Here is a 23,101-nt window from a genome sequence, read left to right on the forward strand (position 1 = left end):
AACTCAGCGGGACAGGCAGCACCTCTGGAGAGAAGGAATGGGTGACGTTTTGGATCGAGACCCTTCTTCAGACTGAATGCAAAGCCTCGTAAGTCAGACTGAACAAGGGTCTCGACCCGAAACATTACCCATTCCTCCTCTCCAGAGATGCGGCCTGTCCCACTGAGTTACTCCAGCATTTTGTGTCTCCCATAACATGGGGGTTGGCTCAATGCAGCTTATTCCAGATGTTAACAGGAGAAACAAGATACTGGAATTTTGAGCAAAAAATCACACTGGAGGAGCTGGAGGTCAATCTGATGGGGGGGGGGGGGGGGGGGGGTCCCAACTCAAAACGTCATCTGTACATTTCCCCCCATTGATGCTGCCTGACACACTGAGTTTCTCTAGCACTTTTCTTTCAGGCGCTCAGTGCCCTGCTTTTGCTGTGTGTTGCCTGTAGGTGGCGAATGTTACTTACTTTAATTATTGGGGGCTGCAGTAAAACTGCTTCAACTCGAGATGCTTTTGTAGTGAATGGTTCATTTGCAAACTGCTGCAAGAACCTTAACCCTTATCACTGCAAGTCCAAACTCGCCACCACTGCATAGCAGCATGAGGAGAATATTTTTTTCAAAAAAGCTTGCATTTCTTTATCATTCTTTCCAGGAGGTTGCACGGGAACACGAGAAAACAAGAAAATGGGAGCAGTGGTAAACCATTAGGTCCTTAAAGTCTGCCCCACCATTTAATATAATCATGTCTGACCTGAACACCACTTCTGTGCCCTTTCTTCATACCCCGCTTCCATTGATCTATATTTATCTACTTCCATTTTAAATACTTCTAATGATCCATCTTCCACCATCCACTGGGGCTGAGAATTCCAGAGTTTCACCATCCTCTCTGGAAAGAAATGTAATTGTACCTCAGTTTTGAGTGAACAGCACATTATTTTATAGTTATGTCTCCTTATTCGAGACTGTTCCACAAGTGAAAACTCAACATCTACCTTATCAAGCCCCCTGAGGATCTTATATATTTGCGTAACCTTCACCCATCAATCTTTTAAAACCCTAATAAATACAGGCCCAAACTGTTTAGTCTCTCTTCGTAGAACATCTCTCTCATTAACCTGGTTAATCTCCTTTTTTTTTAACGTGAGACCAAAATTGTGTGCAGACCTCACCAATGGCCTGTACAATTATAGTAAAACCTATATTTAATCTATCGCTATACTTATCATATTATACATCAATCCCTTATATTTAATCTGCAACCTCTTTGGAATGAAGGCCACAAAGTGCAATTTGCCTTCTAAACCAATTGTTGGATCTGCCTGATAACATTTAGTGATACATGCACTAGAATCCCAGTGAACATCACTCACTTGCAGTCTCTCTCCATTTAGAAATAATAAAATCAAACAATTTTGATTTCTCTAACTGAGAACTGCATTGCAGTGTTAGACTACGTTCTGGTGCTAAAGTCTCTTGAGTGAGACTTGAATCGCAACCTCCTGATACTGAGACCAGAATGCTATCCATTGAACCACAGCTGACTCTGTAATACTGGCAACTTTAATAGAAACATAGAAACATAGAAAATAGGTGCAGGAGTAGGCCATTCGGCCCTTCGAGCCTGCACCGCCATTCAATATGATCATGGCTGATCATCCAGCTCAGTAGCCTGTACCTGCCTTCTCTCCATACCCCCTGATCCCTTTAGCAAAAAGGGCCACATCTAACTCCCTCTTAAATATAGCCAATGAACTGGCTTCAACTACCTTCTGTGGCAGAGAATTCCACAGACTCACCACTCTCTGTGTGAATAAATGTTTTCTCATCTCGGTCCTAAAAGACTTCCCACTTATCCTTAAGCTGTGACCCCTGGTTCCGGACTTCCCCAACATCGGGAACAATCTTCCCGCATCTAGCCTCTCCAACCCCTTAAGAATTTTATATGTTTCTATAAGATCCCCCCTCAGTCTTCTAAATTCCAGCGAGTACAAGCCCAGTCTATCCAGTCTTTCCTCATATGAAAGTCCCGCCATCCCAGGGATCAATCTGGTGAACCTTCTCTGTACTCCCTCTAAGGCAAGAACGTCTTTCCTCAGGTTAGGAGACCAAAACTGCACACAATACTCCAGGTGCGGTCTCACCAAGGCCCTGCACAACTGCAGCAGAACCTCCCTGCTCCTAAACTCAAATCCTCTTGCTATGAATGCCAACATACCATTCGCTTTCTTCACTGTCTGCTGCACCTGCATGCTTGCTTTCAATGACTGCAATGCCTAGTAAGTCCTAGCTTTTTATCATGGATAGGGGCAAGGACCACCTGAGAATAATAAAGAATACACAAAGGCTGCTGGCATTGGCAAATGCTGCGCACGTTTCAGCTTGTCTGAACAAATCTGAAACAAAGAAGCACTCCAAGACCATCTGAAGCCTGTTCTCCAATCCCCACCTCTGACCACACTCCCATCCCCAGCTGCACGCTGGCCCTATACTCCTGAGTGACTATATAAGTAGAGGTGAATCTGGGGCTGACCTCTATTACATGGATGGTAAATCAGTGGATTTAAAGGACATAGTGGATAGATCGCCAACAGAGTAATTGTAATAAAATGAGAAGTTGAAATGTATGAACAGTCAGAGAGCAAACAAACAGGCCCTTCATCCAACCAAGTCCATGCAGGCTATCAAACACCAATTTCTCCCCCACTACAAATAGTCTGAAGAAGGGTTCTGACCAGAAACACCGCCTATCCATGTTCTCCAGAGATGCTGCCTTACCTGCTGAGTAACTCCAGCACTTTGTGTCTTTTTTTAATGTAAATCTGCATCTGCAATTCCTTATGTCCACCCATTAACACAAATTGTACACTAAACCCACTTTATTTTCCCCACATTCCCATTAACTCTCCACAATATTTAATTACTCATCTATACACTAGGGACAATTCCCAGAGGCCATTAGCCTACCATATTGCACATCTTGAGAGAAAAAGATTGGACTTTATTGCTTTCCATCACAGTGAGGAATGTGGGGAGTCCACCGTGGTGGATGTTTATGTTAACTTTTATGTAGTTGTGTGTCTTGTTGCTTTTTTTTGGTATGGCTGTATGGTAATTCGCATATCACTGTACCTTAATTGGTACACGTGACAATAAAAGACCGTTGAAACCTTTGATCTTTGGGATGTGAGAGGGGAAATGGAGCATCCAGAGGAGACACGCATGGTCACTACATTCCAGAGACCGCAGCCGACCGCAGAACTGAACTCTGTGCTGCTTTTTGTGCCAAAGACATAAGCAAAATCTAAGCAGAAACAGGAGAATGGATGGATTTCAAAATATGCTCTGCCAGGGGAGTGCTGGAGGCAGATATGATTGCGGTGTTTAAGAGACATTTGGATAGGCACAAGGATATGTAGGGGTTGGAGAGATATGGATTGTGTGCAGGCAGATGAGAATTGGCCTTGGCATCTGGTTTGGCACAGATGTTGTGGACTGAAGAGCCTGTTCCCGTGCTGCATTGTTTTATATTCTGTGTCCTAAATAATGGAGAAGAGGATAACACATCACAAGAGGACAGAATGGGAAGATCAGTTTAATACAAGGAATTATATAGTGCTATAATTCAAGCAGGATCTCACAAGCAGCAAAGTGGGAAATAATAAGCTACATTGTTCTCTGATTGGATTCAATGATACAGTTTACAATCACCAGAGTGAATTAATAAGACCTTTATTTTACATCCCAAGCAAAAGAGACTGCCATTAATTGTGTGACACACCCTCATTGCTGCATTTATTGGCAAAATATGTGCATTGGTCTCTGAAATGGGTTTTGAACCTCATCATCGATGCAACAAAGTAAGCCTGTTTCTTTCACTTCATTTCACAGGATTTGGGTTTAGATCTCAAATAGTTATCTTATAATCACCAGAAAGCAGGCGACAAATTCAGTTTACTAAAGCGGCATTGATTTGATGGAAAAGATGGATCAGTCAGGATGAAGTGTGACTGGATCCATCCAACAGTTAACTGGAATTTTATAGTGTGAATGAATATAACTTTAATTTGTTCCTCACTGCATTTTGTGCAGGAGTCAGGAGAGAGATTTAGCTTTACCCAGGCTGGGATTTGGGGCTTCAACTTGTCATAATTCACGTCGTTACTCAGTTCATTTTTTACACTTTATTTTAATGACTGCCTTACCTTAAATAACGGCAGCTGAGACTTAAAAACTATTTGTGTAGGAAGGACAATGGTGCTGCTGTGGAGCAGGACCAAATTCCTGGGGGTGAACATCACCGAGGATCTCTCCTGGAGCAACAACATCACGTCCATCGCCAAGAAAGCCCAGCAGCGCCTCTACTTCCTCCGCAAACTGAAGAGAGCGGGAGCCCCCACACCCATCATGTACACTTTTTACCGAGGCGCCATCGAGAGCATCCTCAGCAGCTGCATCACTGTGTGGTTCGGCAGCTGCACAGCCTCCAGCCGCAAGACCCTGCAGCGCATAGTGAACACTGCTGAGAGGATCACTGGCGCCTCACTCCCAACACTCCTGGTCCTTTACACCACCCGCCTCACCCGCAAAGCATTGAGCATTGTGGGTGACCCCTCCCACCCCTCCAACAGCCTCTTCACCCTCCTGCCTTCAGGGAGAAGGTTTCGCAGCCTGAGGTCGAGCACCACCCGACTAAAGAACAGTTTTTTCCACCAGGCTGTCAGGATGCTGAACTCTCTCCCCTCCCTTCCTCCTCTCTCCCCTTCCCCCATTGGACCTGGACTTTAACACCCCACACACACGCACATCCAGCACCAGACACTTTTTTTAAAACGCATTTGAAGTGACTATATTTTATATTTTATGTTGATTGTTGTTTGCTGTGCCTTTTTAATTTTAACTTAGTTTTATGCACTTTGTTCCTCGGGATTGTGGGAAACGGTATTTCGATTTTCTGTCTGTGTAAACTGGCTGAGGATTGACAATAAAATTGACTTTGACTTGACTTTGACTTTGACTTTTGAACTGCAGGTACGGGTTTGTACTGAAGATACACACAAAATGCTGGAGTAACTCAATGGGTCAGGCAGCATCCCTGGAGAGAAGAAATAGGTGACAATCTTCACACACTATTAAAAACTATTTAATGGTAACTGAAATACAAATTTTAAAAATTGTGATTTTGACTTAAGATCAATCTCTATTTGTACGTGTGTTCTAAATTTCTGCCACTCTGGTGGAGTGCCATTTATTCAGTGTTGGCAGTGTTCGCCTTACTGACACAGGATGGAGATGGTGGACTCTTCGTGTCTCTTTCCTGCATCTGCAGTGCCAGATGGATGACCTTCAGATCATGAACAAAGCTACCCTCGATAATGTCAGGGCTCAACCTGTGAAGGTCAGACAAGCATTTGCAACCATCTCCTTCCAGGAGCATCAAGTGAATGATCTATCTCAGCTCCCACTGGATGCCTTTACCATGACAGACCCCATTCTTCAGTTCATATGATTCACTCCGCGTAATATAAAGAAACTGATAGGAGAACCGGCGTAACAATGGTTCTGGGATGAGGCACTATCTCAGCTGTTAAACATAGAACGGTACAGCACAGGAACCGGCCATTTGGCCCACAATGTATGTACCGAACATGATGCCAAGTTAAACTAATCTCATTTGCCTGTACATGATCCATCTCCCTCTATTCCCTGCACTTCTGTGACTATCTAAAAGCCACTTAAACGGCACTATTGTATCTGCCCCCACCACTGCTCTTGGCAATGCATTCTGGGCAGCCACCACTCTCCCTGTAAAAAAATGTGGCCTGCACTTCTCCATGAAACTTTTCCCATCCCACCTTATGGCTATGCCCTGTGGTGTTGGACATTTGCATCCTGGGAAAAGGTTCTGACAGTCTACCCTATCTATGCCTCTCAGAACTTTATGTACTTCTTTCAAGGCTCCCTCAACTCCGGACGTTCCAGAGAAAACTATCCAAACTGTGATAGAGCATCAAGTAAAGATGATGTGTGTGAGGAGAGCCTGTAGGTGGCAGTGTTTCCATTTGCCTGTTGCGTTTGTCTTCCCTTCTTACACACCATCATTACTTGGAACTCCCATTGCTATTCCTTTGCTGTCAATGGGTCGGAATCCTTGAATTCCCTTCTTTAAACTGTAGGAGAAGCTTCGCCAAAAAGTCTATTGTATCTTCACAAAAACAATCGTGGATGAGCAGTAAACATGGGTATTGTCAGTGGCACCCACATCCTGTGAATTAATTGCAAATTTTACACAATGACTCTAGTTCTTGTAAGTTCAATTGAATCTCAGTTGTACATATTTAGTAAAACTAGAATTAAAAGGTGTTTATTATTTTAGCAATATTGATAGGTACCACATGGCAGGCTGATCTGGTAGGTTAGATCATACAGTATGCTTTAGACTTTAAACCTTAGAGTTTTAGCGCGGAAACAGGCCATTCGGCCCATCGAGTCCGCGCCGACCAGTGATCGCCTGGTATCCTAACATAATCCTTCTAGGGACAATTTATAATTTTACCAAAGCCAATTAACCTACAAACCTGTACATCTTTGGAGTTTGGGAGGAAACCGGGGTACCCGGAGAAAACCCATAGTCACAGAGAGAACTTCTAAACTCCATACAGGCAGCGCCCATAGTCAGGATCGAATCTGGGTCTCTGACGTTGTAAGGCAGCAACTCTACCGCCGCGCCACTGTGCAGTCCTAATGCTAGCCAATTCGATACAAAATTGGCAGAGTGGAAGGAGTTCAGAGCAGAACCTTTTCAGATTGAAGCCCTGTAACCATTGATGTGCTGCAGAGATCGAATGTGGGTCCATTGTTCTTTGCCATAGATTAAAGATTTGGATGACAATAGCAATTTGCAGATGACACCAAAATTGGTGAACAGTAGAAAAGGTTGTCAATTGTTACGGCAGGATCTAGAAGGTGGACCTAGGAGTTTTAATGGTTCTGTCAGTGCAACCATGAAGTAGCATGAGATGACAGAATCAAGCCTCATCGAGAACGTCGTTCCCTCACTCACCCTCAATGCAGTCAACCTGAAAGTCAGTGGTGTGGACACTGTCATCAAATCAGTCCTGATACAGGACTTCAACCTGAAATGCTGACCGTTCCTTTCCTCCCAAAGTTGCTGCTCAACTTGCTGAGTTCCTCTAGCAGATTGTTTGTTGTTTCATATCATATCATATCATATATATACAGCCGGAAACAGGCCTTTTCGGCCCTCCAAGTCCGTGCCGCCCAGCGATCCCCGCACATTAACACCATCCCACACCCACTAGGGACAATTTTTTTTTTTTACATTTACCCAGCCAATTAACCTACATACCTGTACGTCTTTGGAGTGTGGGAGGAAACCGAAGATCTCGGAGAAAACCCACGCAGATCACGGGGAGAACGTACAAACTCCTTACAGTGCGGCACCCGTAGTCAGGATCGAACCTGAGTCTCCGGCGCTGCATTCGCTGTAAAGCAGCAACTCTACCGCTGCGCTACCGTGCCGCCCACTACCGTGCCGCCCACTACGCTACCGTTTCACTTGAGAGTCTTGCAGCCCCACGCCTAATTTTGGAAACTACTGATTTTCTACTGATGAACTACTTTTGGTGGCCAATGGTAGTCAACCTACACCTGGAAGAATCAACATATGACCTTCCAAATCCCTGTCCCACGAGTCAATAGACAATAGACAATAGGTGCAGGAGTAGGCCATTCGGCCCTTTGAGCCAGCACCACCATTCAATGTGATCATGGCTGATCATTCTCAATCAGTACCCCGTCCCTGCCTTCTCCCCATACCCCCTGACTACGCTATCCTTAAGAGCTCTATCTAGCTCTCTCTTGAAAGCATTCAGAGAATTGGCCTCCACTGCCTTCTGAGGCAGTGAATTCCACAGATTTACAACTCTCTGACTGAAAAAGTTTTTCCTTATCTCCATTCTAAATGACCTACCCCTTATTCTTAAACTGTGGCCCCTGGTTCTGGACTCCCCCAACATTGGGAACATGTTTCCTGCCTCTAACGTGTCCAACCCCTTAATAATCTTATATGTTTCAATATGTTTCAATAAGAGTCATCTCACTCTCGGTCCACATACCCGCCTTCCCACAGCCTGTTAGAAATCAAGCAAATATTTGATTGTTCAAAAGAACAATACTTGTGTGTCAGTCAAAGAGACTTGTATTAAAACACAATTTTTTTTGGAAGGTCGGTCAATAATTCAGGAGCTCCAGGATAATTGTGGAGATTTGGCAATCCTAGTGAAAACCTCAGCACAAGGTAAGAAAACAAGTGCTATCGTACAGATTAAAAATGTCAGCTGGCTGTTTCAAAGCTGGCCATTTCAAAATCCGCCAGGTGGTGATTCTGTTTCTGTTCTCTGCTGTGCTCACTGATGAGGGTCCTTTTAGCAATGGTTTGAAAGCTACCTTGTTATTGGATCCCAGTCACAAAGCAATGTGTATGAATGGACTGTGCTTGTAAGTGGATGTATTTATAAGGGTGGAGGAAAGCCAGCCAGATTTAATTGTGAACTGTCTCACAAGCACATTCAACCCACTTCCTGCCGTTCTGCACTGTTGGTGATCACCTGTTTCTTTTGGGCTAATGCCAGCCCAGGGTCTTAATAGAAATTAGATAGGTCTGTTCTTGCAATTCCCAATGGTCAAACAGAGAGCAGGATAGTGGCTGACCTAAAACATGCCCTCAGTAGTTGCTCTAAATGCACTGACTTCAGTGGAACTTAGTTTCTGAAGAAGAACTATTTGTATGTTTAGCACCAGCAAATATGGTGAATCTCTCCCTTTAGATCAGTTAGTAGTGAACAAAATCATCTTTTCCAACCTAAGTTCCAATTCTAAGTTGGCTGATTTAACAGCTGAAACTCTTTTAAAAATTTTAAAACTCAGACTTTGGACTTTAGGTTTTAGAGAGACTTTAGGGATACAGCACGAGAACAGGTCCTTCAGCACACCAAGTCTGTGCCGACTAGCAATCACCCGGTACACCAGCGATATCCTACACAACATGAGCAATTAATAATTTTAATGAGGCCAATTAACCTACAAACCTCTCTTTGAAGTGTGGGAGGAAACCGGAGCACCCGGTCACAGGGAGAAGGTACAAACTCCGTTGAGACAGCACCCTTGGTCAGAATCGAACCCAGGTCGCTGGCGTTGTAAGACAGCAACTCTACCTCTGTGCCCACATTTCATTAAATGGAAAGGAATCAAATGAAAACTAATACTGATCAACTTATGTTACTTTTCCCTTTTTGAAGCGAATGGTTTGCACATTATAGATGTTCAATTTAATCTTGGCCACATCCTCTGTACTTTGATCCGGTTTATTTTTTTAATAATCATTGCAATGTATGCCCCATTTTTAAAGGTTTGTTCACCTAACAGTGGCATGTATCCCAAAAAATTGCACAGAAATGAATAATTCCCTTGTCATAATATTTTAAAATGATTGGTGCCTCATGTTTGACCGGGAGAGGAGCGGTTAAATTACTAACAAATTTCTTTGTCCTCAAGGGAGACATAAGAGACTGCAGATGCGGGAATCTCGAGCAAAAAACAGACTGCTGAGGAACTCAGTGGGTCAGAGGGAAAAAGCCAGATGATGTTTTGGGTCACGATGTTCATGACCCACTGAGTTTCTCAAGCAGTTTGTTTCTATGGTCCTCAAGTCAATTTTGTGTCAAAAGACATGTTAAACTGGGTGCAGACCTTGGCATTAGCTAGAAATACAGCTTGGTATTGACATGATGCATGGTGCAAAGATGTTCGGGGGAGAAGGGTGGAGTATCATCTGGAAAATTATGTGTATGTTGAAGCTTATATCAGCTCAACGGGGTGGAAGGTCATAATTATTCACCGAGCACTTACACTCGGTCCGCCAAGGCCTACGGGATCTCCCAGTTGCTGACAAGTTCAATTCCTCTTCCCATTCCCATACTGGCCTTTCTGTCCTGGGCCCCCTCCATTGCCAGGGTGCGGCCACACAAATCAGAATAACAGCTCCTCATATTCCGCTTGGGTAGCTGAGAAACCCAATGGTATGAGCATGGAAGACACACACAAAGTGCTGGAGGAACTCAGCAGGTCAGCCACCTTGAACTATGTATTCCTTCTGGGTGGGGAGGGAGTTCCAGGACTTAGATTTAATGATGATGTAGGACTAATGATATGTTTCTAAGTTAGGATGATGTGTGACTTGGAGGCGACCCTGACAGTGCTGGTGTCTCTACGAGTCTGCTGCCCTTGGCTTCCTGGTGATAAACATCATAGTTTTGGGAATAGCTATCAAAGTATTTTGGTTCAGGAAATAAGAGTACTAGGACCTGGTATTGGTTTATTATTGTCATGTATACTGAGATACAGTGAAAATCGTTTTTTTTTAATGTGTTATCCAGGCAGATTATTCCATATGCGAGTGCATCATAGAGTTAAGCAACATTCAGCCTATATTAGAAAGCATAGCACGATTTCCAGCTCTCTGCTCTTTGCATGGAGAGCATGTTTACTGCAGTCATTCACGTGTTGCCAAGTTTCCAGTGCTGAACTTAAGACAAAGTTCTCTCACTTGCATTAACGTGATTTACCAATGGCTGCAACATTCTTTGGTACTGAAGCTGAATTACTGAAGCAGCCCAAAACAGATACAGCAGGTCATTGAAGACGAATTACAATCGTATACAAAAATTCACCCACTGGAACTCCAGAAAACAAGGGGACATCACTCTTATTTCTGACAAGACCCAAACCGCATATGAATGAGTGCAAAGAATATAACTGGCACTTTGAGAAGATTGCAGTGAATGTCTGGAGCATTCATTGAGGCTATCCCTCCACAATGCATGGTTTACTTCTTCATCTTAGCAGGTACAAGGCACAATTAACAAAGGACCTGTTGTTCTCTTGTAGTGGACAATTCTAAACGCCTTTGCACGATTGGATTAGAGGAGTTCAGTTGATTGCATCCTCATCTCGGAGTGGAAAGGATATCGGGAGTTTTTATGTCCTACTCCAGGGAGATAAGCATAAAAACTGGGCAATGCAGTATCAAGGTTGTGCCACATCATTAGTGGTTCTGCTACATCATTGGAGGTTCTATCTTAAATCACGTCCATTTTCTCCCTCAGGTGGTGGATATAACAGGATCTTAAGGCAGGAACGTAATCCCCAGTGTATCCTCAGCCAATATTTATCTCTCAATCAACATTCCTGGTAACAGATTGCCCGGTTATTATCACATTGCTGCTTCTGCCACCTTGCCATATGTCCTACATTACAGCAGTGACTACACTTCAAATACTCACCTTAGTATTTGGAGAGTTCTTTGAGACTCTCCAAAGAGAAATGGTGCAATTTAAATACAAGTCTCTAATTGCAAGATCATTTTGTTTCTAAATAAAACTAAGGAACTCGCTCTAATTCTGATAACTAGAAAGCTGTGCAAAGAAAGCAAAATTCTGATTGCATTACATACCACAATCATTAGAAATAACACAGACCTATATTTGACCAGCACCTTTTTGCTGCAATATTACAGAGATTATTGGGAAGTGAAACCATTTTTCAAGAGTATGTATAGTGCACAGAAAGAGATGTACTTACTTTTGTACAGCTCTTGCAATGGAAAGTGCTGTGGATCCAGTTTCATTAACACTGTCCAACGTCACATTTGGAAGGTCGTCATCTTCGCTGTCACTTTTGATGCGGCCAGGTGATAGACTCCTCAGTTGTGCTGCAGCAGACAGAAACATATTAGTGCTCAGAAACGCCAGCCTATTACCGCAAATGACCTCTGCTTTATTCAGTATTAGACTTGAGATTTTATCAGATCATTATCATTATCAGATCATTATGATGAAGAGATGAATGACATAAGCACATAAAAACTTTTAATCAAAAAGCAGTAAGCTATACAGGCTTAACCAGCTCTCTTTGCTATTCAATAAGATCAGCGCTTGATCCTAACCCTGGCACAGGTAGTCTCCAGGTTACGACAGAGTTCCTTTCCTGAGTGATTGTAAGCCAATCTGTTTATAAGTCGTAAACAGTGTGTGAGGGAGGATACTGGAGGCAGCTGTGATGGAAGGAAGAGTAGCTGTTGGAAGAACGGCCATGAACTGGCCTCACTGACACTGAACGAGCGAGTCTGCTTGGGGCTCCCTGTACCATGCTCCACACAGCCCTCGATTGTTGATGGGAGAAGGGTGATGGGAGAAGGGACGCCGAAAGGTTGTACCGTTAGAAAGGAGATGAGGAGAAATTCCTTTAGTCAGAAGGTGGTGAATCTGTGGAATTCATTGCCACAGGCAGCTGTGGAGGCGTTCATTGGGCATTCGTAAGGGGCAAATTGACGGATTCTTGATTAGTACGGGTGAAAGGGGTTCTGAGGAGAAGGCAGGAGAATGATTGAATGGTGGAGTAGACTTGATGGGATGAATGGCCTAATCCTGCTCCTTTAATTTATGGATTTATGAAATATCCCATTCCCTACTGGCAGAAGATGCCTGTTGTCCCACAACTGTGGGCAAATCTAACCCCAACTACCCGTTGGTTTCCCAAACACTACTTTGTACATAGGGGATGCCCACACGTCAGGCATCTGAATCCTGGGGAGAACTTGTATGCATTTTCCTACCTCATCCCCATATCTTTAAATTCCCTTGGTATCCATAACTTTACTGATTCTCAGTCCCAAATACTTTCTGTAACTGAGTACCTGCAAACATCTGGAGAGTTGCAAAATGCAATACCCTCGGACTGAAAAAAAACCCATATCTTGCTCCTAGCAAGATGACTATATCAAGACCATTCCTCCCAGGTCTCAAAGAGAAACAAGCGCTGAGTAACTATCCTTTCAAACCTTGAAGAATTCCATAATGTTATACTTTTGCAGTGCAACACTATCACTCATTTGAAAATGAACAGGCTTTATAAAATGTATCGGCTTTCCAGTTAACAGAGGCATTTGCTTTCTGCTCATGGGCATTCTTGTTTTATCCTCAAATATTTCCATCCAGACATTTATCGTGGTTGTTGACATGATCAGGCAATGATCCTCTCCTGCTGCACTCTCAGAAAGAGCCTCAATCAGTCATAACATATCTGTATTAACAGCAGGAAGATATCTGGTGCTTATTCTGGTAGCTGTAAAAATAAGTTTACAACTTGGAAAACAGGGAAACTCCTGCGCTTTCCTGTTTTTACTTCATCCTGGATCCAAGTCTAAGTGAAACAGGAAAGTGCGGGAATTTTCCAAAGCACGCAAAAGAGACAGATTGGATGATAAATTAGGTAACATGTGAAATTGTAATCCAATTTCTCATTGATGGAGTATAGAACAAATACACCGTGACCTGCCAAATGCAAGCATGTACAAATTTGGAAAAAAAGATTTGGGAAACTGGGATTCTGGACTCCTCCAACTCTGGCTTCTCGCTTATCCCCAGATTTAACTGGTTCATCACTGGTAGTCACGCTGCCAAGGCACTAAATGTGAGGAATTCCTTTTCTAAACCTCTTTACCACTCTCACCATTTACTTCTTTAACATGCCACATAAAATCTTTTTCTTCAACCAGACTTTTGGGTCATTTAGTTTAGTTTAAAGATACATCCCGGAAACAGGCCCCTCGGCCCACTAAGCGCACCGACCAGAGTTCCCCGCACATTAACACTTTGCTACACACAATAGGGACAAGTTTACATTTATAACCAAGCCAATTAACCTACAAACCTGTACATCTTTGGAGTGGGAAGAAACCGGAGATAACCCACGCAGGCCATGGGGAGAACGCACAAACTGCATATGGACAGTACCCGTAATCTGGATCGAACCTGGGTCTCTGGCGCTGTAAAGCAGCAACTCTACCGCTGCGCCACCTGTTGATACTGGTCCTGGGATTTGCTTTATTGCTACTGCTATATGAAGGAAGCATTTTTTGGGGGTCTTGTTGCTGTATCACGGAAGAACCTGCAGTGGGATTGAATGGAAGTGTTCAAAAGTTTTGATGGGACGATTGTGGAAACAGGCTGCAATTAGTGATTGAATGGTCAACTTCAAAGGCTTATAATCATGATTACAATTTTAGGATTGAGAGTGGGGGGGGGGGGAGGGGTTATTGCACCATGATGTTGTGGAATATGTGACTTGAATGAAGGAGATATTACTTTTAAGGACAGATCAGCATGCTGAAGAAGGAATAGACTGTGTGTATCAAAGCAGGGCTTCAGACCAAATGGATGATTTGCACTGATACAGAATCATTGGATCCAGAGTCACTTTCTTTTAAATGTTGTAAAAACTGCTTGCATTATACTTTTCATTGATTTTGGATATTAGAATATTGTTCCATGTGACCAAACATCTATCCCAGAAGTGAATCTCTAGGATACTTATTAAGTGAATCTCGAGGCTAATTATATCTTTCCCCACTGTTTTAAAGTGAAGGCAGTTGTTATATTCTGGACAGCACTTGGTCTCTCTACATGCATTACCCATGAAGTGAATTAGATAGCAATAAAGATTTTTTTTAAAACAGTTCGCAATATTGGAAATAATCAGCAGGCCATTTGATCCATCATCTCTGAACAGCTGATTTTGGGGGTGCACCCTCCCCACAGGTCTGCACCCTCCCCACTGTCTTGTGACCTCCTTCAAGTGTTAAAGACTAGGAATGGCACATGTTTGCTGAATGTCTGAATAAAGGCCCAGAACCAGAAACACTGCCTGTCCATATCACTCCCCAGTTGCAGCCTGACCCACTGAGTTTCTCAATAGTTTATTTTTCACTCAGTGAAACAGATTAGAATGGTTATCATCTTCTCTGCCACCAATTCTGTGGATGGCTCGATTGTAATCGTGTCTTGTCTTTCCGCTGACTGGTTAACACGCAACGGAAGCCTTACACATGACAATAAACTAAACTACACCTTGAGTTAATGGCAAAATGATGATGTGTAGACTTAACTCTGTCAGGTGTGTGTAGAACTGAAAGCTGCTTTGAAAAGAGACATCATGCCTTGCCACTGTTACAGATTTCAGCGGCTCCATGATGTGATCAGCTTGTGATCAGGACTCTCCTCCCCATCAGACTGAGTTGACTCAGGATGCTTCTCAATGTGGTACAATGAGGATCCCCACTCTAGCCTCCCTGTTGCTCCCGTTCCATCTATCCTCAGAGGCCAGACGGTTTATCTGGTCGTCTGCCAGGCAGGAAATGAAACAAAACAAAATGTCGGTGAGGTCCCGCCGCTGAGATCGGCAGCAGCTCTTCTCCCTTGGAAGTGTCAGGACTTTTGCCTTTTTTTAAAGCCTCGCCTACTGATATCAGGGCCTACAGTATTCAAGGAGTGGAATAGAAAGGTTGGAGGACATGTTTGAAAGTCATTCAGATAACTGATAATGCCGCCACTTACCTATCTCTCTCTCAATGACAGTATGGTGCCAGGTATGGTTGTGTGGAACAATACTGTGTGGCTGTAGACTGAAGGGCTTTTTCATGATGCACTGCTGAGCATCCACTATATTTGGAGGCAAGAAACATGATTACATATATGCAGTGAAACATTAGGGTGCACTTAGTTCAACTAACTACAGAACATTTAATTATTTTATAGTTCATTCAAGGGATGCAGATATTGCTGTCAAGAATAGTGAATACGTTCAGTTTGTAGTTGTCCTTAAATAATATTGCCATTCTAAAGAGCAACTGAATACCCTCGGACTACCTCATTGAAGACCCTCGGACTATCTTTAATCGGACTTTACTGGACTTTATCTTGCACTAAATGTTATATCCTTTATCCTGTATCTGTAAACTGTGGCAGCTCGATTGTAATGGTGTATAGTCTTTCCGCTGACTTGTTAGCACGCAACAAAAAACCTTCTCACTATACCTTGGTACACGTAACAATGAACTAAATGAAACTAATTGAGGGTCAACCACTTCGCTGAGAATCACTTCCATCAGTGAATCAGATGAGATTTTATCACAAACTGATGATTTCACGATCACGATCACTGATATTATATTCCTGATTCGTCTAATTGATCACATTATAATTTGTCGTGTGGGATTTCAAATTATGTCTCCAGGTTATTTTTCCAGTTGTCACTGGCTTCATAGTTCACAGACATAGCTTTGATGCTAAAACAACCCCAAAAAGCACACATGTCCAGACATGGCTATATTTGAAGAGGATTGGTCTGAAGAAGGGCCTCAGCCCAAAATGTTACCTATTCCTTTTCTGCAGAGATGCTGCCTGACCCGTTGAGTCAATCCAGCATTTTGTGTCCATCCTCGATGAGGATAGGTTGACTGAGTTCTAATGTTAATATTGATGGGCTTTCTGCAGCAAATTCCTCAATGGAAGATGAACAATTGTATGGGGGATTACAATGTCAGACTGGGACATTCCAATCAGCTATTGAGTACCACTAATTTGGAACATCATTGGACTGTCATTATATACATGCTGATTAGTTAACTGCCTCCTTGTATTGTCTATGGTTACACTTGGTTCAAGTAGCTTATAAAATATGCAAAACGCACCTATCACTTTCCGTAGCAAATACTATGTGTTGGATAAAATATCTAACTCATGAATCAACCGTTTTACAATCCAATTTTCAGCTGAATCTCTTATAAGTCTAAACAAAAAAGCTGATTCAGCAATATTCCATTTTAAAAAAAAGGATTTGTTTCAAGTGTTTGTGATTCACATTCTTTGGTGATTGGATAAACCCCTAGCAACAGACTTGTGGTGAAATAAACAGTATGTTCCACTGTGTGAAGCAATGGCTATGAATCACATACGTTACATCTTTTACATAGACCTCTGTGAAGACAATAATAATGCAGCTGAATTGAACCAAAACTAAAATTATACTTCTCTGATTACCTTCAGTTGGGCCACATGCAAGGATCTAAGTATGTTTTCATTTGGAAAGGATGTTAAACAACAAACACACCAGGATTGAAAAGGATAAAGAGCTGCAAATTGTTACGCTTGGATTTAAAAAAAAGTTATGAATTGTGCACCCATTTGGAGGCCATGTATGGGGAAGGGGAGGGGGGGCTGGGGGAGGGGGGGCTGGGGGAGGGGAACAAGGTCAGCCAGGGTTCAGGGGAGGGGGGGAGAGGACAATAGACAATAGGTGCAGGAGTAGGCTATTCGGCCCTTCGAGCCAGCACCGTCATTCAATATGATCATGGCTGATCATTCACAATCAGTACCCCAATCCTGCCCTCTCCTCATACCCCCCGAGTCCGCTATCATTAAGAGTTCTATCTAACTCTCTCTTGAAAGCATCCAGAGAATTGGCCTCCACTGCCTCCTGAGGCAGAGAATTCCCCAGATTTACAACTCTCTGCGTGAAAAAGTATTTCCTCATCTCAGTTCTAAATGGCCTACCCCATATTCTTAAACTGTGGCCCCTGGTTCTGGACTCCCCCAACATTGGGAACAACGGGAAGAAGGGGGTGGGGGACTTGAGGGAGAAAGGGGAGGGGCAAGAGTGCTGTTTATAGGTTAGTTCCCAAAAATTGGAGAATTCAATGTTCATGCCGTTGGGTGGTAAGCTGACGAAGCTGTTCCTCCAGTTTGAATGTGGCCTCACTCTGTCAATGGTGGAGACCCAGCACAGAAAGGCCAGTATGGGAATGGGAGGATGAGATAAAATGGTTAGCAACCGGGAGATCCAGTGGGCCTTGGCGAATCGAGCTCAAGTGATCGGCAAAGTGGTCACCGAGTCTACACTTTATCTCGCTGATGTATAAGAGGCCACATTGGCAGCATCAGATGCAGTAGATGAGGTTAGAGGAGGTGCACGTAGACCTCTGTCTCACCTGGAAGGACCGCTGGGATCCCGAGAAGGAGGCGAGGGAGGAGGTAAAGGGACAGATGCTAGATCTCCAGCGGTTGGTGGGGTAAGGGGTGGTTTTGGGTGGGGAAAGTACCCCTCACCTGCATTCACCTATTATTGGCTATTGTCCTCCCCCTTCTCGTTTCCAGCATTCCTCCCGGCCCCCTGCAATCAGTCTGAAGAAAGGCCCTGGCTGGAAACATCACCAATCCATGATCAGTGGAGAAGCTGCCTGACCCGCTGAGTTATTCCAGCATTTTGTGTCTTTCTTTAACATAAATCAGCATCTGCAGTTCCTTGTTATAACACCAGGGCTGACCCTCCAACAACATAGTCCTGTATCTGAGCAGTTTCAGAGTTGATGCTATAACATAGCCTTTTGGTCGAGACCCAGCCCTCAGACATCAGCACCCATGAACGTCCTCTGGGAATTCAACATGGCAGCGGGAACTTAGATGCTGGAAAATCTGCACAAATACTGCAGCCTATACAAATAAATGGGAGAACTCAGCTACTGGGAGGTAACCAAGTGAGGCTGTAAGTTGATTTAATGAAGTTGAAGTTAATGAAAATATTTTTACAGTAAAGTTCCAAAAACCTACTATTTTACATTTTGGAAATCCCGATAGTTTAGCTTCTGACTTTCCAGGCAATGATTCCCGCCCACCCTTCTCCATATCGGGACCCTGTTTCCTGAGAGCCTTATAAACTGAAGAAGGGTCTCGACCCAAAACGTTACCTATTCCTTTTCTCCAGAGATGCTGTCTGAACCGCTGAGTTCCTCCAGCTTTTTGTGTCTATCTTAGCCTTAGAAACTTTCCTGTTTCACCAGAAGCAAAATATTATAATGCTGAGTAACATCACAAAATGTGAATTAAAACTGCTGAATATAAAAAGAAATGACATCCAATAGTCCAGAAAATCTGCTAGTCTGGTACCATGTTTGCTAGTTATCAGAGCTAAAGTGTAATAATTTACCGGGATGTGCATGTCTCTTCAGTCCACCAGTTTTAATTTTTTGCTCGTTCCCTCTGAGCCACTGCAGCTATGAGTTCACTCGAAGCTACGGACTGCTATGTAACTAAATGTGTAATTTATATTGACATCAGCATGTGGACAGCAGCAGGTTTGACGATGAACTTCGACAGTGTACAGTAGAGAGCATATTGACTGGTTGCATCACGGGCTGGTTTGTCAACTTGTGCCCATGAATGAAGGCGATTACAAACAGTGCTGTACACTGCCCAGTTCATCACGGGTACTGACCTCCCCACCATCGAAGGAATCTACAACAGTCGCTGACTCAAAATGGCAGCCAGCATCCATTAAGAACTCTCATCACCGTGACCATGCTTTCATTTCACTCATGTCATTGTGAAGAAGGTATAGGAGCCTGAAAAATGTAATGTCTAGGTTCAGGAACAGCTTCTTCCCTACAGCCATCAGGCAATTGCACACTACAAACTTCAACTAAACCCTGAACAAAGAACTGCTTTGATTGCACAGGGGCTGTTTTTTGTCTTTGCACTGTATGGTTTCCTTTTTTTTATATCTTAAACTTCTTTTTGTTATTTATCATTGTGTCTACCAAGTACTATCTTAATATATCTGTTGTGATGTTGCAAATAAGAATTTCATTGTACCGTTTTGGGACATATGATAATAAAAACACTCTTGAGCATCTACTGATCAGTAATTACAACAGGCCTTTAGGAAGATAAATGGTATGTTAGCCTTTCTTAAAAGAGGATTTGAGTACAAGAGTAAATATGTTTTTTTACAATGCTATGCCTTGGTGAGATTACGTCATAGTCCCCATAGAAAACATATTGTTACTGAGGGAGTGTTATGAAGGTTCACTGGAATGATTATTGGGATTGAGACTGTGATACTTGAGGAGAGATTGTGGAGCCTAAGCCTCTTTTCTCTAATATCTAAAAGAATTAGGGGCGACCTCATTGAATCAAACACAATTCTTCCAGGACCTGACAGAATTTATGGGGAGGATATTTCTCCTGTCTGAAGAACCTAAAATTAGCTCTTTCTGTATCAAAATAAGGATAGGCCATTTAGGACTGAAAATGAAGACCAATATCTTCATTCAGAACATTGAACTGTACAATGGTGGTCATAGAGTTGAGTTTAGTTTATTGTCACGTGTACCGGTTACAGTGAAAAGCTTTTGTTGCATGCTAACCAGTCAGCGAAAAGACAATGCGTGGTTACAATCTAGCCACCCAGTGTACAGATACATGATAAAGGGAAATAACGTGAATAATGTTTAGTACAGGGTAAAATCTGATCAAAGATGGTCCGAGGGTCTCTTATACAGCGTGGAAACAGGCCCTTTGGCCCAACATGCCCCATCTACCCTAGTCCCACCTGTCTGCGTTTGGCCCATATCTAAACCTGTCCCATCCATGGACATGTCCAAATGTTTCTTAATCGTTGCGATAGTACCTGCAATAGTAGTCTTTGGAATATACAGCCCCTGAAGGTTGTGGATGCTCTGAGCTCAAGTTCAGTAGACTTTTGGATATTAGTGGAAAGTGATACGGTGATAGGGCAGGAAACGTGTGTTGAGTTGGAAGAGCAGCCATGATCTTGTTGAATAGCAGAGCCAAGAACCAAATGCCCCATACTTGCTCCTACATTGTGTGTTCTTCTTAATTGCTCTAAGCCCCTTGTGGCCAGCAGAGATCAGGGATTTTATCCAAACCATCTCCGGGATTCAATTGGAAAATCAGGAATCTATTTGCTCAAAAATAAAATGCATGGTTGGCCTTCTGTAAGTGCTTCTGTTATCAAATTTTAGAGGTCAAGTTAACCCTAGAAATAGAACATGGCCTATTCCCTGTAGGAGCCATTTTGATGCATTTGATCTTTTACTTGCATGATCAGAGGACTTAGTTTCTGCAGATTTTTTCTACCTGTTTAAATAGACAATAGACAATAGGTGCAGGAGTAGGCCATTCAGCCCTTCGAGCCAGCACCGCCATTCAATGCGATCATGGCTGATCACTCTCAATCAGTACCCCGTTCCTGCCTTCTCCCCATACCCCCTCACTCCGCTATCCTTAAGAGCTCTATCCAGCTCTCTCTTGAAAGCATCCAACAAACTGGCCTCCACTGCCTTCTGAGGCAGAGAATTCCACACCTTCACCACTCTCTGACTGAAAAAGTTCTTCCTCATCTCCGTTCTAAATGGCCTACCCCTTATTCTTAAACTGTGGCCCCTTGTTCTGGACTCCCCCAACATTGGGAACATGTTTCCTGCCTCTAATGTGTCCAATCTCCTAATTATCTTATATGTTTCAATAAGATCCCCTCTCATCCTTCTAAATTCCAGTGTATACAAGCCTAATTGCTCCAGCCTTTCAACATACGACAGTCCCGCCATTCCGGGAATTAACCTAGTGAACCTACGCTGCACGCCGTCAATAGCAAGAATATCCTTCCTCAAATTTGGAGACCAAAACTGCACACAGTACTCCAGGTGCGGTCTCACCAGGGCCCTCTTGCTGTACCTGCATGCTTCCTTTCAGTGACTGATGCACTAGGACACCCAGACCTCGTTGAACATCCCCTCTTCCTAACTTGACACCATTCAGATAATAATCTTCCTTTCTATTCTTACTTCCAAAGTGAATAACCTCACACTTATCTACATTAAACTGCATCTGCCATGTATCCGCCCACTCACACAACCTGTCCAAGTCACCCTGCAGCCTTATTGCATCTTCCTCACAATTCACACTACCCCCCAGCTTAGTATCATCTGCAAATTTGCTAATGGTACTTTTAATCCCTTCATCTAAGTCATTAATGTATATCGTAAATAGCTGGGGTCCCAGCACCGAACCTTGCGGTACCCCACTGGTCACTGCCTGCCATTCCGAAAGGGACCCATTTATCCCCACTCTTTGCTTTCTGTCTGTCAACCAATTTTCTATCCATGTCAGCACCCTACCCCCAATACCATGTGCTCTAATTTTGCCCACTAATCTCCTATGTGGGACCTTGTCGAAGGCTTTCTGAAAGTCGAGGTACACCACATCCACTGACTCTCCCCTGTCAATTTTCCTAGGTACATCCTCAAAAAATTCCAGTAGATTTGTCAAGCATGATTTCCCCTTCGTAAATCCATGCTGACTCGGAATGATCCTGTTACTGCTATCCAAATGCTCAGCAATTTCGTCTTTTATAATTGACTCCAGCATCTTCCCCACCACTGATGTCAGACTAACTGGTCTATAATTACCCGTTTTCTCTCTCCCTCCTTTCTTAAAAAGTGGGATAACATTTGCTATCCTCCAATCCACAGGAACTGATCCTGAATCTATAGAACATTGAAAAATGATCTCCAATGCTTCCACTATTTCTAGAGCCACCTCCTTAAGTACCCTGGGATGCAGACCATCAGGCCCTGGGGATTTATCAGCCTTCAGTCCCATCAGTCTACCCAAAACCATTTCCTGCCTAATGTAAATCTAGCCTGAGCTTGTTAGGTTACCCGCATAGAGTTCCTATTTATTTAACTGGTGGAAGCCATGATGTGAGCTGTAATTATGGAATGCAAACCATTGAGGCAAATTGGCATGAGGCAGTGTGTTATTTTACTCTGATGATTCTGCAAATGTGACATTTTCTCTCTTTGCAGGGTTTTCTTTTCTCTCCAAGGGATATCCGTACTCCTCCCTGGCTAATAATGGCTCTTAATTGATCTTTAAAGACCAACACATGCTCCAGACTTCACTGATGGTCTCGCGCACCACAAGACATCGACCAAGCTGGGCTCATTTAATTAGCTCAACCTCTCACATTCCTGCTGGTCACCCTTTTCTTCCTGTGCACAGAAAGAAATGCATTAGCCTTCAGCTGCTCTTGTTTCTGTTCCCTTAAAGGAGCACTGTTATCCTGTTTTGGCTCTGTTAACTCGCAGCTTCCATAAGGTCAAAAGTTATAGGAGCAGAATTAGGCCATTCGGCCCATCGAGTCTACTCCGCCATTCAATCATGGCTGATCTATCTTTCCCTCTCAACCCTATTCTCCTGCCTTCTCCCCATAATCCCTGACACCCTTACTAATCCAGAATATGTCAATCTGTGCCTTAAAAATACCTTCCTTTTCCACCTTCAGCTAAATTTTGTTGAAGCTAACTAGCAGTTTATTCAGATTGTGTA

The 23,101-nt window shown here is 43.3% G+C and overlaps 1 protein-coding gene across 13 annotated transcripts in view; it reads right to left on the reverse strand.

Moving 5' to 3' along the window:
* Nucleotides 1–23,101, reverse strand: part of LOC144595154 (Krueppel-like factor 12) — a 229,059-nt gene that overhangs the window by 32,603 nt on the left and 173,355 nt on the right. For all 13 annotated transcript variants that reach the window (XM_078402284.1, XM_078402290.1, XM_078402291.1 and 10 more), the window contains 2 exons: nt 15,470–15,574; nt 11,658–11,787 (listed from right to left, as the gene is read on the reverse strand). In XM_078402284.1, coding sequence (XP_078258410.1) covers nt 11,658–11,787; nt 15,470–15,574 — 235 coding nt within the window. The remainder of the gene's footprint in view (nt 1–11,657; nt 11,788–15,469; nt 15,575–23,101) is intronic.

This window comes from Rhinoraja longicauda, chromosome 7 (assembly GCF_053455715.1).
Source record: "Rhinoraja longicauda isolate Sanriku21f chromosome 7, sRhiLon1.1, whole genome shotgun sequence".
NCBI lineage: Eukaryota > Metazoa > Chordata > Chondrichthyes > Rajiformes > Arhynchobatidae > Rhinoraja > Rhinoraja longicauda.